The sequence below is a fragment of the Vespula pensylvanica genome, chromosome 13 (assembly GCF_014466175.1).
Source record: "Vespula pensylvanica isolate Volc-1 chromosome 13, ASM1446617v1, whole genome shotgun sequence".
Classification (NCBI taxonomy): Eukaryota; Metazoa; Arthropoda; class Insecta; order Hymenoptera; family Vespidae; genus Vespula; species Vespula pensylvanica.
This window is the reverse complement of record NC_057697.1, coordinates 4,365,045-4,377,375: the sequence shown is the minus strand read 5'-3', so window position 1 is coordinate 4,377,375 and position 12,331 is coordinate 4,365,045. Positions and strand designations below refer to the sequence as shown.

General features: G+C 25.8%; 1 protein-coding gene across 4 annotated transcripts; it reads left to right on the top strand.

Moving 5' to 3' along the window:
• Positions 1-4,849: 4,849 nt before the first annotated feature.
• Positions 4,850-7,367, top strand: LOC122633824. 4 transcript variants are annotated; one of them, XR_006328202.1, is made up of 6 exons: positions 4,850-5,219; positions 5,434-5,598; positions 5,683-5,800; positions 6,222-6,347; positions 6,724-7,170; positions 7,233-7,367. XR_006328202.1 is itself a non-coding variant. In XM_043822223.1 (4 exons), exons 1-4 carry the CDS (start codon positions 5,061-5,063, stop codon positions 6,311-6,313), a joined length of 534 nt encoding a protein of 177 aa, XP_043678158.1. In that variant the 5' UTR covers positions 4,850-5,060; the 3' UTR covers positions 6,314-7,365. The 4 variants fall into 4 exon arrangements, 1 of the variants encoding a protein (XP_043678158.1); XR_006328201.1 differs by having other exon boundaries at positions 6,222-6,869; positions 7,038-7,170; XR_006328200.1 differs by having other exon boundaries at positions 6,222-7,170.
• The last annotated feature ends 4,964 nt before the right edge of the window (positions 7,368-12,331 follow it).

Sequence of the window (12,331 nt, the reverse complement as noted above, 5' to 3'; positions counted from 1 at the left end):
CCAATTTAGCATTATAATGTACGTTTTTAATTAAAAAAAGGATATTTGTTATAACTCAAGTATTGTCATGCATCTGATTATCATGTTACTAATTTATTTATTATAGTTTGAAAATACGGCAACCATTTGAAAAGAATCAGAAATGTATGCAAAATACTGTCGTTAACAAATCAGTTCAGGAAGAATGGAATTGGATAGTCGACATTATAAAGCGCTATAAAAATGTGACAGAGTTAGTTCGAAATAATTTTTTTGATTCTCGCATATATAGGTAATATATAATTGATGCATAGGTTAATATAATTCATATTTTATATTTGTTTCAAGGTATGTTGATTTAATAAATAATCTTTCAAAGATAAATTATTTAATTGCAATTTTCTTTGTGATGATTCTCATAGCATTTGATTTTGTTTATGTAAGTAATATCATTTATCACTAATTGAAAATTACAAGAAAAAATCGGATTATTTAATTTTTTAGAAGTATAAAAGGAATATTAATTTTTCTATATTTTTTTTTACGGAAAAATTTAAACATTACTAATCCAATATAATATTTTTTATATGTTTGTAATACAACTGTGGTGTTTAATATATATGTATAATCTGTAAATTATTGAAGAATACTTATCTATGACTTGCCTTATTTTTAGTTGTTTGAATTATACAGCGAATCGCTAAATCCTATTGAAATAATGGAAAGCGGCTTTTACATTACTGCTTCTGTATTTACTACATATATTAATTTTTATATCGGACAAAAGCTATTGAATTATAGCGATGCAGCTTGTGAAGAATTGTAAGATGTTAAAAAGTTTCGTTGCACCAGCAATTTTAGTAATTTATTCAACAATAATGAGTCTTATTAGTATATTGGATAATAAAAAATATAATTTTTACACTATTCTTCATGCATCTGTAATTAGTTATTTCATATAAGAAATGTAATATATTTTTTGCAGGTGTAATATTCCATTTTATATGCTTTCGATAAATACTCAAAAATTATTATTATTTATGATAGCAAGAAGTGAAAAGCCGTGCGTGCTTTCGATTGGAGGTATGTTCGTGTCATCACATGAAGTTTTTATTGGGGTAAGTAACAATAAATTATTTATGTTTAATATATTATATTAATAATGAATTTGATCATTTAGTTAATGCGGAAAGCACTTTCTTTTACTATGGTATACTATGCTGTCCAATGACCACAAGTTTTTTGCCATCGGAACGAAGTCTAGTAGTTTATTAATAAATATAAATATAAATATAAATATAAATATATATATACACATATTATAATGTATATGTATATACATACATACACATATATATACATATATAATATTAATGAAATTTAAACAAAATAGTATGTATTCAGTTGTATAAAATGATCGTGAAGATTAAAATGTGCATTATGTATATTTGCTATTATTTTTTTATATTAATAGACTTATCTTATATTAGTTTTCATAAAAGATATATTCTCCTTAATGAACTCTTAAATAATCACTTTTTTAAATATATGTACACTTCGTATCATCGCAGAATGTGTTTCTGTAAGTACACGATATTTGATCATTCGTATTATTGATAACTTTAAGTACTCTTTATTAACTGTTATAGCTATCTCTTTGCTCATTCTTTAGCAAATGTTCTAGACCATAATCGGAGAACGACTGACGAAGACTGAAGTCAATAGATCCTTCTGCGCATGTCCATGAATATTAATACTAGAAGGTATATCATCCTTCGTTTAATTGTTGGGAACAACCACTTGTTACCACACATATAGAAAATTTATTGGTATTGGAAACTATTGATCACTGAAATGAAATATGAAAGTGTAACAGAATGAAACATCTTCACATTGTGTCTATCGATTTAATTATTATAGTTATATTTTCCTGTAATTTAATAGATGATAATCAGAATTTTTAATGAAGTTATAGTGGGGAGTGTATCGATTATTTCGTTGTGGCAAATATAAGTTATTTCACAATGTGTACTAGAGGTGTGAGCTTCTTTGAACAACACTTTCTCCTTTCTAATCGATTAGTACAATTTGTATTGGGTCTACGCCCTAATCAAAATTCTAACGATCAGCTTTTTTTACTTTGCTCAATAATTGCTTATGTATTACCAATACTTACGCATCAGGTAATATATAATATTATATATTAATATATATATTATTATTATTATTGCTTTTATTATTGTTACCATTTGCATTATTATATTGACTTTAATTATTTTGTTATAAATAACTATTTTATATTGACATTTAAGGAAGTAAATATCTATTATATATTTTTACCAGTTTTTAACGTGATATTACTTTTGTTTCTTAACAATTTGTTTCTGCTGTTGTTCCATTAGATCTTCATGACGGATTTCAAACTTAAAACGACTGTCATGGAGTTGCGGAAAATAATAGGAGCTTTTGTTATGCTTTCTACTTACAGCGCCACTTATTTTCACTTCATAGAAGTCCGTATCATTTTTGTCACATTAATTTTATTTTTATTAGTTATACAATAGTAAAACAATAAGAGATTTTATTACTTTTAGGTGAAGTTACTTTTAATTCATTTTAAACAGGATTGCGAACAATTGTCTGATGAGGATGAACTGAATATTATGGAAAAGTATACCAAACAATCCAAATCGTATGTGTATGTTGTCGTGGGTAATTACGAAAATATTTGTGCAAACAATTTTAAACAATTTGTTGTATTTATTTATATTATCAAATTGTTGCAGTATCGCTTAGTCTTTATATTGTATCAATAACATTTTCGTGTATCTTAAATGTTATTCTATATCTCTTTGGTATATTGGACGATAATCAATTAACATTACCCATACCTGTTGATGTCTCTGTAGGAATATTATATTATTGTTTGCTCATTTATCAAACGATAGCATTTTATATTGTGCTAATAGTAGGAAGTACATGTTTTGCAGTATATTTGGTAGCTGTACAAAACGCTTGTTGTCAATTCACCCTTATAATGTACGTGTTGAGTTAAAGAAAACATATTTATTTTCAACTCAAATGTTATTATTTATTTAAGTGAATTTTAATAATCTATTTTATTAAAGATTGAAAATACGGAAACCGTTTAAGAAGCAATTGAAATATATGCAAAAATCTTGCCATATTATAACAGTTCGAGAGGAATGGGATTGGATAGTCGATATAATAAATCGCTATAGAAAAGTGACGGAGTTAGTTTGAAATAATTCTGTAATATTGTGTATATATATATATACACGCATAGTATACATATACAAACACCCACACCCACACCCACCCATCCACACACACACACACATACAAAGTATTATATATAATATAGATTCATAAATTAATATAATTCACATTTTTTATATTTTATTAAGGTACGTTGACATACTAAATTCTCTTACAAAGGTAACTTCTTTAATTACAATTTTCTTTGCGATGATCCTAGTTGTCTTTGATTTCGTTTATGTAAGTAATAAATTTGTTATAAAATAGAAATTATAATAAAAAATTAAAATATTCAATCTATTATATTTAAATATAAAATATATTTTCTATATTTTTTACTGAAAATTTCAATAATATTTATCGACGAATTTAATAGAAACATACGAAGAGCATACTATCATTTGGTTTAACGTATGTTTATAATCATTAGAGATCATTAAAAAATATTTATATATTATATGATTTACTTTTAGATATTTCAAGTATCTATAGAATTGAAAAACGCAAGCGAAATAATTAAATACAGTTTCTACATTTCTGGCTCTATATTTACTATATATATTAATTTTTATGTTGGACAAAAGCTATTGAATCATGGCGATGCCGTTTTCGAAGAATTGTAAGATATTATGAAGTTTCGTTATTCCCATAATTATTATGGAAGATTTAATGTATTTATAAATCTAAACTTAATTGTATTAATGAAATAATAAATAATAATAAGCATAGTTACAAATGTTATTTAGCGGTGAAATTATTAACATTTTTCAAAATATGTTTGTTCGTAGATGTCAAGTTCCATTTTATATTCTCTCTAGAGAAACTCAAAAGTTGTTGTTATTCATGATACAAAGAAGCATGAAGCCATCCATGCTTTCAGTTGGTGGATTATATGTATCGGCACATCAAGTTTTTGCTCAGGTAAATAGCTATTAAATGTCGATGGTTAATGCAACATTTTAACGAAGAGTTTAATATTATATTTCAGTTAATGGAAAAAGCATTTTCTTTTGCAATGGTATATTATAATGTTCAGTAATACCAAATATAAATGATATATTATAGTGTTTAGTAACAGGATAAAAAGCTATACACATTAATACTTTCATATACATGTGGAAGATTTAATACATTTTAGAAAAAGTACAATGTTTTTATTTCAATAAATTAATCAAAAGGCACATTATGTCCTATCGCGTATAATTTCTTGACGCTAAAAGACTTACTTTGTGTATAAGTTTTTATAATCATATTATTTTCCCAGAATAATTTTTAAATAAACACTTTTTTATGTGTACGTGCACTACATATTATCACAAAACTTGCTTTCGGAAATATACGACATTTGACGTATTATCGTATTATTATCGAAATTAAATACTTTTTGTTATATCGATTTATTTGCTTATTCTTAAGCATATGTTCTAGTCCGTGGTCGGAGAACGACTGACAAAGATTGCGCTCAATAGATTCTTCTGCGCATGTCTATGGAAATTAATAATAGAAGGTACAGTTCCCCTCGTCTAATTGTTAAGAAAAAGTACCTGTTTTTATACATGTAGGTAATTTAGTCACATTGGAAAGTGTTGAACATTACGGAAGTATAAAGGGGTGAAATATCTTTATGCTGCGTTTTATCGATTAAATTATTATAATCATATTTTCATTTCACCTTTTTGCATGACGCGAACTGGCATAATATGTACTGGCTATACTTAATAGATAGCAATTAGAATTTTTAATGAATCAGTAGTGGGGAGTGTATTAACTACTTCGCTATAGCAAATGTAAGTTATTTCACAATGGCTACGAGAGGTGTGAGCTTCGTTGAACAGCACTTTTTTCTTTCGAATAGACTAGTTCAATTAGTATTGGGTTTACATCGTAATCAAAGTTCTAACAATCAGCTTCTTCTACTTTCTACAATAATTGCTTACGTATTACCAATAATTATCTATCAGGTAAATATATCTTCCCTTAATATTTAAATGATTATTAATTGTATTATTATTGCTATAGTATTCAAGTACAATTAAAAAGCACTCTAAGTATTATAATATTATTGCTATACTATAATTATAATTACGTTAATTAATTTTTTATGAATTCAAGTATGAATAAATATTCAAGATACAACATAATGAACATCTGTTATTTGTTTCTACAAATTTTCAGTGCAAAATTTTACATTTGTTTTGTAAAAATTTTATATTGCTGCAGTTATATCAACTTTTTACGATGGATTTCAATCTGACAACGGCTGTCATAGAATTGCGAAAGATAATAGCAGCTTTCATTATGCTTTCTGCCTACAGTAACGCTAATTTTCACTTTGTAACAGTTTGTATCGGGTTTGTTGTATTATCTTTATTTTAATTAGTCGAAAACACATGTATCCACAGAAAGAAAATTTATTATTTCTAGATGAATTTACTTTTGATTCGTTTTAAACATGATTGCGAGCATTTGTCCGATGAAATGGAATTGAACATTATGGAAAAATATACGAAGCAAACTAAGATATATGCGTATGCTATCGTAGGTAATAACAAAAATATTTAAGAAAAACAATTTTAAAGAAGATGTATTAATTATTTACGTTCTCACATTTTTACAGTATTGTTTAGCTTCTATGTTATCTCCATAACATCTTCGTGTACTTTAAACGTTCTTTTATACCTGTTTGGTACATTGAATGATAATCAATTAACGTTACCTATTCCTATTAATAATCATTTAAACTCTGGAGCGTTATATTATTTTCTGTTTATTTACCAAACTATAGCAGTTTATATTCTGCTGATAATAGGTTGTGTGGTTTTCGTATTATATTTGGTAATAATACAGCATGCATGTTGTCTATTTAGTATTATAATGTACGTACTTAGTTAAGAAATGATATTTGTTTCTGTTGTAAATATTATTAAATATTTAAACGTAATTTTATATGTTATTCATTGCAGATGGAAAATACAGCAACAATTTACAAATGATTCAAAATATATACATAGATCTTTGTGTAGTCAAAAATCTCAGCAAGAATTTCATTGGATAATAGACGTTATAAAGTGTTATAGAAATGTCACTGAGTTAGTTCAAAATAATTTCTCTTCGCTTTTTTATTACATTATATTATATTATAAATCATTTTTGTTTTCTTTCAAAGGTATGTGGATTTGATAAACTATTTTTCCAATATAATTTACTTAATTGCTGTTTTCTTTGCCATGATTATCGTTGTAATTGATTTACTTTATGTAAGTAATACGTACGCTATTAATCGGAAATCGTAATAAAAAGAAGAATCTTCGATTGTTTTTATTTGAGTAAAGTAAATCTAATTCAACAGTTTTTACTACGAATTCCGGCATTATTTATTAGCCACTTTGAGTTCTTCCATAGTATATATATTTATTATTTAAAAATCATTGTTAAATGTTTACTTATTATATGGTTTACTTTTAGATATTTCGATTATCTGTGAAATTGCAGAATACAATCAAAATAATTGAGTTCGGCACTTACTTTTTTGGTTCTCTATTTATCATATATATTAATTTTTATATTGGCCAAAAAATATTGAATTATAGCAATGAAGTTTTTAAAGAATTGTAAGATGTCACAAAGTTACTTTACACCAGCAATTAGTATATAATATTTGACAAATCTATTAAGATAAAATTAATCTTATGGATGAAAAAGTTTAAAGTTCATAATATATAATTCATCGGATGAGTTATTAACTATTTTGTGTGAGAAACAATATATTTTTTTTGCAGATGTCAAATTCCATTTTACTTGTTACCTACAAAAACTCAAAAGTTGTTATTATTTATGATAGCAAGAAGTATGAAGCCGTGCATGCTTTCGATCGGTGGATTATTCGTTTCGTCGCATGAAGTTTTTTCTCAGGTAAGCAGTAATACGTTGTCGACGATGAAAATATCGTTTTAATGGCGATTTTAATATTTCAGTTACTACAAAAAGCATTTTCTTTTGCTATGGTGTATTATAATGTTCAATAACTTCAAGCTAAATCATCATCATAATAAAGTTATGTTAATTTATTTAATATCAGATAAAATCAAATATATTTAATTCTATTGAACAAGGCTATATCTTTAGAAAATTTATAATTTATTTTAAGTTTTTTTTTATTTTTATACGAAATGATTACCCCTGCAAGTTGTTTGGCGTTTGCCGAAAACAATTTATGGACAAAACGTGACTAAGAGTTTGTGACAAATTGTTATTAATATTTTAGAAACTTTCTAGGAAAGCGAATTGTCCTAGGATGGACAATAAAATCAAGAGATGAACTTGTAGGCTGAACTATTACTAACATTTGTCTTAAATTTGATTTAGAAATATTTCTGATCGTAAATCTGTTGTTTGGTTCAAGAACTCATAAGCAACATAATTTAAACATATTCGTTCCAAAAAAGCTACACATACCATATCCAGTCAAAGATCGTTTTTTCCCTTTCCCTATTCTTATAACAAAATCTCAAATTCTTTTGACGTTCTTTTCTCTTTTCCTTCATTTTTTAAAATTATCTTGAATCAATCGTTGCTGAAATTTCTATATAAACAAACATACACTGGTTATTATCGAGAATCCGTCATTCGTATGACATTAACTATTTTTTACGAAAATAGGAACCTTTAACGTGAAGCATATCCATTCAATCACGTATTTATTTTAAATCAAAGAAATATATCATCAGTCTCATATTCATGGAATTCACAATTTCACACTTAAAAAGAACATTCTAATTTATCGTATAGTTCGATTATTTATCTTTCATATGAATCATTTTAATATTTGTTCGACCTCGATTGATTATTTTCAATGTGACATTTTGGTGTGCCTATCTCAGAAATAAGTTGACATATTTAGGCAGTCTAGACTGCTAAGGGAGTATAAGAACGAGTATCAAAATATAAATATAAGATCGATGTATCAAAATGGCGAATTACATTCTGCACGGTACATCATTATTCTTTGCATTCTATTTCACTTTGAAATTATCACTTTTTTCAATACTTTCACTTCACAGCAAGAACCGTATGATTTTTACGAGTGTACAACATTTTAATATATGTATGAAAAATTTAATTACTTTTAAGTAAATTAAAATGTATTCACTTGAATAAAATAATCAAATGATGGTGATGGTTAAAATGTTTAACAGCTATGTTTCTTATTATTATTCAATATTAGCAGATTTATTTTGCATATTAATTTTATAAACGTAATATGCTTCTTAGAAAACTTTTAAATAATCACTTTTTACCTGTAGGTACATTGCGATCCGTTATAGAACTTGTAAGTATAGAACACTTGACAGATCGTATTATCGATTAACTTAAGTTCTCTTTACTATCTTTTATAGCGATCTCTCTGCTTATTTTTAAGCAAGTATTCTAGACCGTGGTCGGAGAACGACTGAAGAAAGTCGCAGTTCATACATCCTTCTGCGCATGTTTTTAAAAAGTCACAGTAGAAGATATACTTTTGCTAATTTAATTGTTGGGAATATCCATCTGTTTCCATACATGTAGACAATCTAGTAGTATTGGAACCTATGAAACACTACACAAGGATAAAGGGGGAAACATTTTTACATTGCATTGTATCGATTATATTATTATAGTTATATTTTCATAACATCCTACAGCTGTAGTTAATAGATAGCAATTAGAATTTTTAATAAAATAATAGTAGAGAATATTTCCTCCTTTCGAATCAACTAGTTCAATTAGTATTGGGAGTGCGTCTTAATTAAAATTCAAAAAGCCAGTTTTTTGTGATTTGTACTATCACTGTGTGCATATTGCCAATAATTAAGTAAACTTAATTTAAATATGTACGTGATAATTACCTTTATTATTATTACTATTAGAATTATTACAAATTCTATTTATTTCTCTCAGAAAGTTTGTTTTGATGCAGCGAAAGTCAGATATACCATAATGTCTCGACGAAGTCAGACTTCCTTCGAACAGCATTTTTTGTTCTCGAATCGACTAACTGCATTAGTTATAAATCCTAATCGTAGTTTAAATAATCAATTATTTCTATTTTGTGCGATAACTGTTTATCTATTCCCAATAATCGTGCATCAGGTAAACGATGTTTTTCTATGCATTATTATTACTTATAATATTATTGGCCATTTCGATATTATAATTATATTAATTATATCCTTTAAAAGAATAAATCCGCAAAAAGGTATTTTATGCGTCCTATTACAATAAAATGTCTATTTTTACAATTATTAATATATTTTTATATGGAATTGATAAAAGCATTCATTGATTTTAGTTATATCTTCTGCTTACGTTAAAATTGACCTTGCAATTATCTTTGAAAATGTTGCATAAATTATTCGGTATTCTTAATATGATTTTTACGTACAGTACTATTTACTTTTGCTTTATAACAGTTGGTATTGTTTATCTTTTGTATTTACTTCATTTTTATATATTTTAAATATATTCATTAACAGAAGGAGCATGCATTATTTTCAGATGAAATTAATTTTTGCTCGCATTGAGTGCGATTATCTGCAGTTGGTTGATGAAAAGTTATTCAATATTATACAAAAGTATACGAAACAATCTAAACGGTATTATATAATTGTTGGTAAGGACGAAGATGTTAGTAATAATAATCACATATAATCACTATGTTGTAACGTATATTTCTTTTCGTATTATTATAGTTTTCTTCAGTCTCTATATTATTTCAATGACATTTCCAAGTATTTTAAACGTTCTTCTCTATATCTTTGGTGGACCCTTATATTACAATTTGCTTATTTATCAACTAATAGGAGCCCTTATCCTACTAACGATAGGTACTTCGATATATTCCTCATATTTGGTGTGTATTCAACACGCATGCTGTCAATTTAGTCTGATAATGTTGGTATAATTCGGTTTTAAACACATACTTGTTTTTCTTTCAAATATTATCATTTATCATGTATCCATTTCAGTGTGAAAATACGTGAACAATTTAAAATAGATCAGAAATATACGAAAATGGTTTGGAATAGCAAAACACTTCCAAACGAACATGATTGGATAATCGATATTATAAAACATTACAGGAATGTTACAGAGTAAGTCTGAAATTATATGTTTTAATTTGTATATATTATTTACTAGAATAAATTTTTTTGTTAAAGATACGTTCGCTTGATAAACTGTTTTTCCGAGATAACTTATTTGATTGCATCTTTTTTTGCAATGCTCATTGTTGTCCTCGATTTTCTTTATGTACGTAATACTTTTAGAATAAATTATTATAAAAACTCCGAGTTTTCGATGTTTTATGATTTAATAATATTGTATTCAACCTTGTTTTGTTAATAATTTCTATATTATTTATTAGTTTCAGTAATAGTTTTTTTTTTTCTTATATGAATTCAAAACAACTATCTACTTACTTTAATATATGTTCATACGTATATTGGTATTGGTAAGTTTTGAAAAAATTTTTTTTACTTTTAGATATATCAATTGTCGGAAATATTGCATAGTCTAACGGAAACAATCGAATGCAGTATTAACATTTTTGCATCTACATTGGTCTTATATCTTAACTTTTACGTTGGTCAAAGGCTATTGAATCATAGTAATGACGTTTTTGATGAATTGTAAGATTTTATAAAATATTTATACCATTTGACGAAGTTGGAGAGCTTGTATAAATTTTAATAACGAAATGCAATAATAAGTCAAATTAAAAATTTAATTTAACAGCAGGACTATTTACCATAAGAAATAATGTATATCATTTTCGCAGATGTAAAATTCCGTTCTATAATCTTTCCATAAAATCTCAAAAATTGTTGTTATTTATGATAATGAGAAGTACGAAGCCATGCATGCTTTCAATCGGAAAAATGTTCATATCGTCGCATAAAGTTTTTAGCGAGGTACGTAGCAACTTATTATTGATATTCAATGCACTGCGTAACTAATGAATTTATTATTTTAGTTAATGTACAAAGCACTATCTTTTGCGATGATGTATTATAATTTTAATTAACTTAAATTTATCTTGGAACTATGATATTGAGATTTATTATCGAATAGCAAAGCTTTTATAGTTGTTATTAAATTTTCATACAAAATCAGTAGGCACATGTATTAATTAATAAACCAGTAATTATACTCAAAATGTATATTATGTATTTCACGTATTGTTGTTTAATGTTAGTCTATTTATAAATTGTCTTTATTCTCTAAATCTTGAAATATTTTTCTGAATCGTTTTTATTCTTATTATATATATATATATATTTATTTATTTATTATTCTTTGTTATCTTAATACGAATAGAAGGAAAATACAATCAAAAGCATAAAATTTTAATTATATACATATTTATCAAATTTTTAATGCATGATATATACTACCATTAATTTCTTACAATGGACATTTTTTTTCTATGTCACGTAAAAGCATATTATTTCCTTCAATGAGAATTGATATAAAAAATTGATATTTGTAAATAGTGTGGATATGAAAAATCAATGATATATTATTTACAAGCATTCAATATAATTCAATGATAGATAATTTTTCCCTTATAACTATGCTTATTTATAAATAATGAAATCTAAAGATATTTTAATTAAAAGATTCTTAGTAAATAACATAAACGAAATTTATTATTCTATCCTAATTTTATATAATAAATATTTAATATTCATTTATATTTAAGAATAATTCATTTATATTTTTACACACGCAGAAATTATTTTCAATTTTTATTATTTAAAAAAAAATCATAAATAATTATGATAAAGCTAACATCGACGTCTCTTTGTTTACTTCTTGATAAATAACAAATTGATTTGTTACACTTTTTTTTATTATGTACAAACATAATTATTATATACTAACACTTCGTTCGAGAGGATATATATCATTGATAGAGAGAGAAACTCGGTCACCCATAATAACGTCATTAACGATCGTAGAAGTATCTATTAATTGTTCTCCAATGGGGTGATAAGTTATACGGATTTTTCTACCTTTCTTTTTACTTCCATTA

Excerpts from the sequence above, each read along its gene's own strand:
- LOC122633824 (XM_043822223.1), top strand. The coding sequence starts at position 5,061 with ATGGCTACGAGAGGTGTGAGCTTCGTTGAACAGCACTTTTTTCTTTCG. Across the intron at positions 5,220-5,433 it reads TACCAATAATTATCTATCAG|TGCAAAATTTTACATTTGTT; the intron begins GTAAATATATCT and ends ACAAATTTTCAG. Across the intron at positions 5,599-5,682 it reads CTAATTTTCACTTTGTAACA|ATGAATTTACTTTTGATTCG; the intron begins GTTTGTATCGGG and ends TATTATTTCTAG.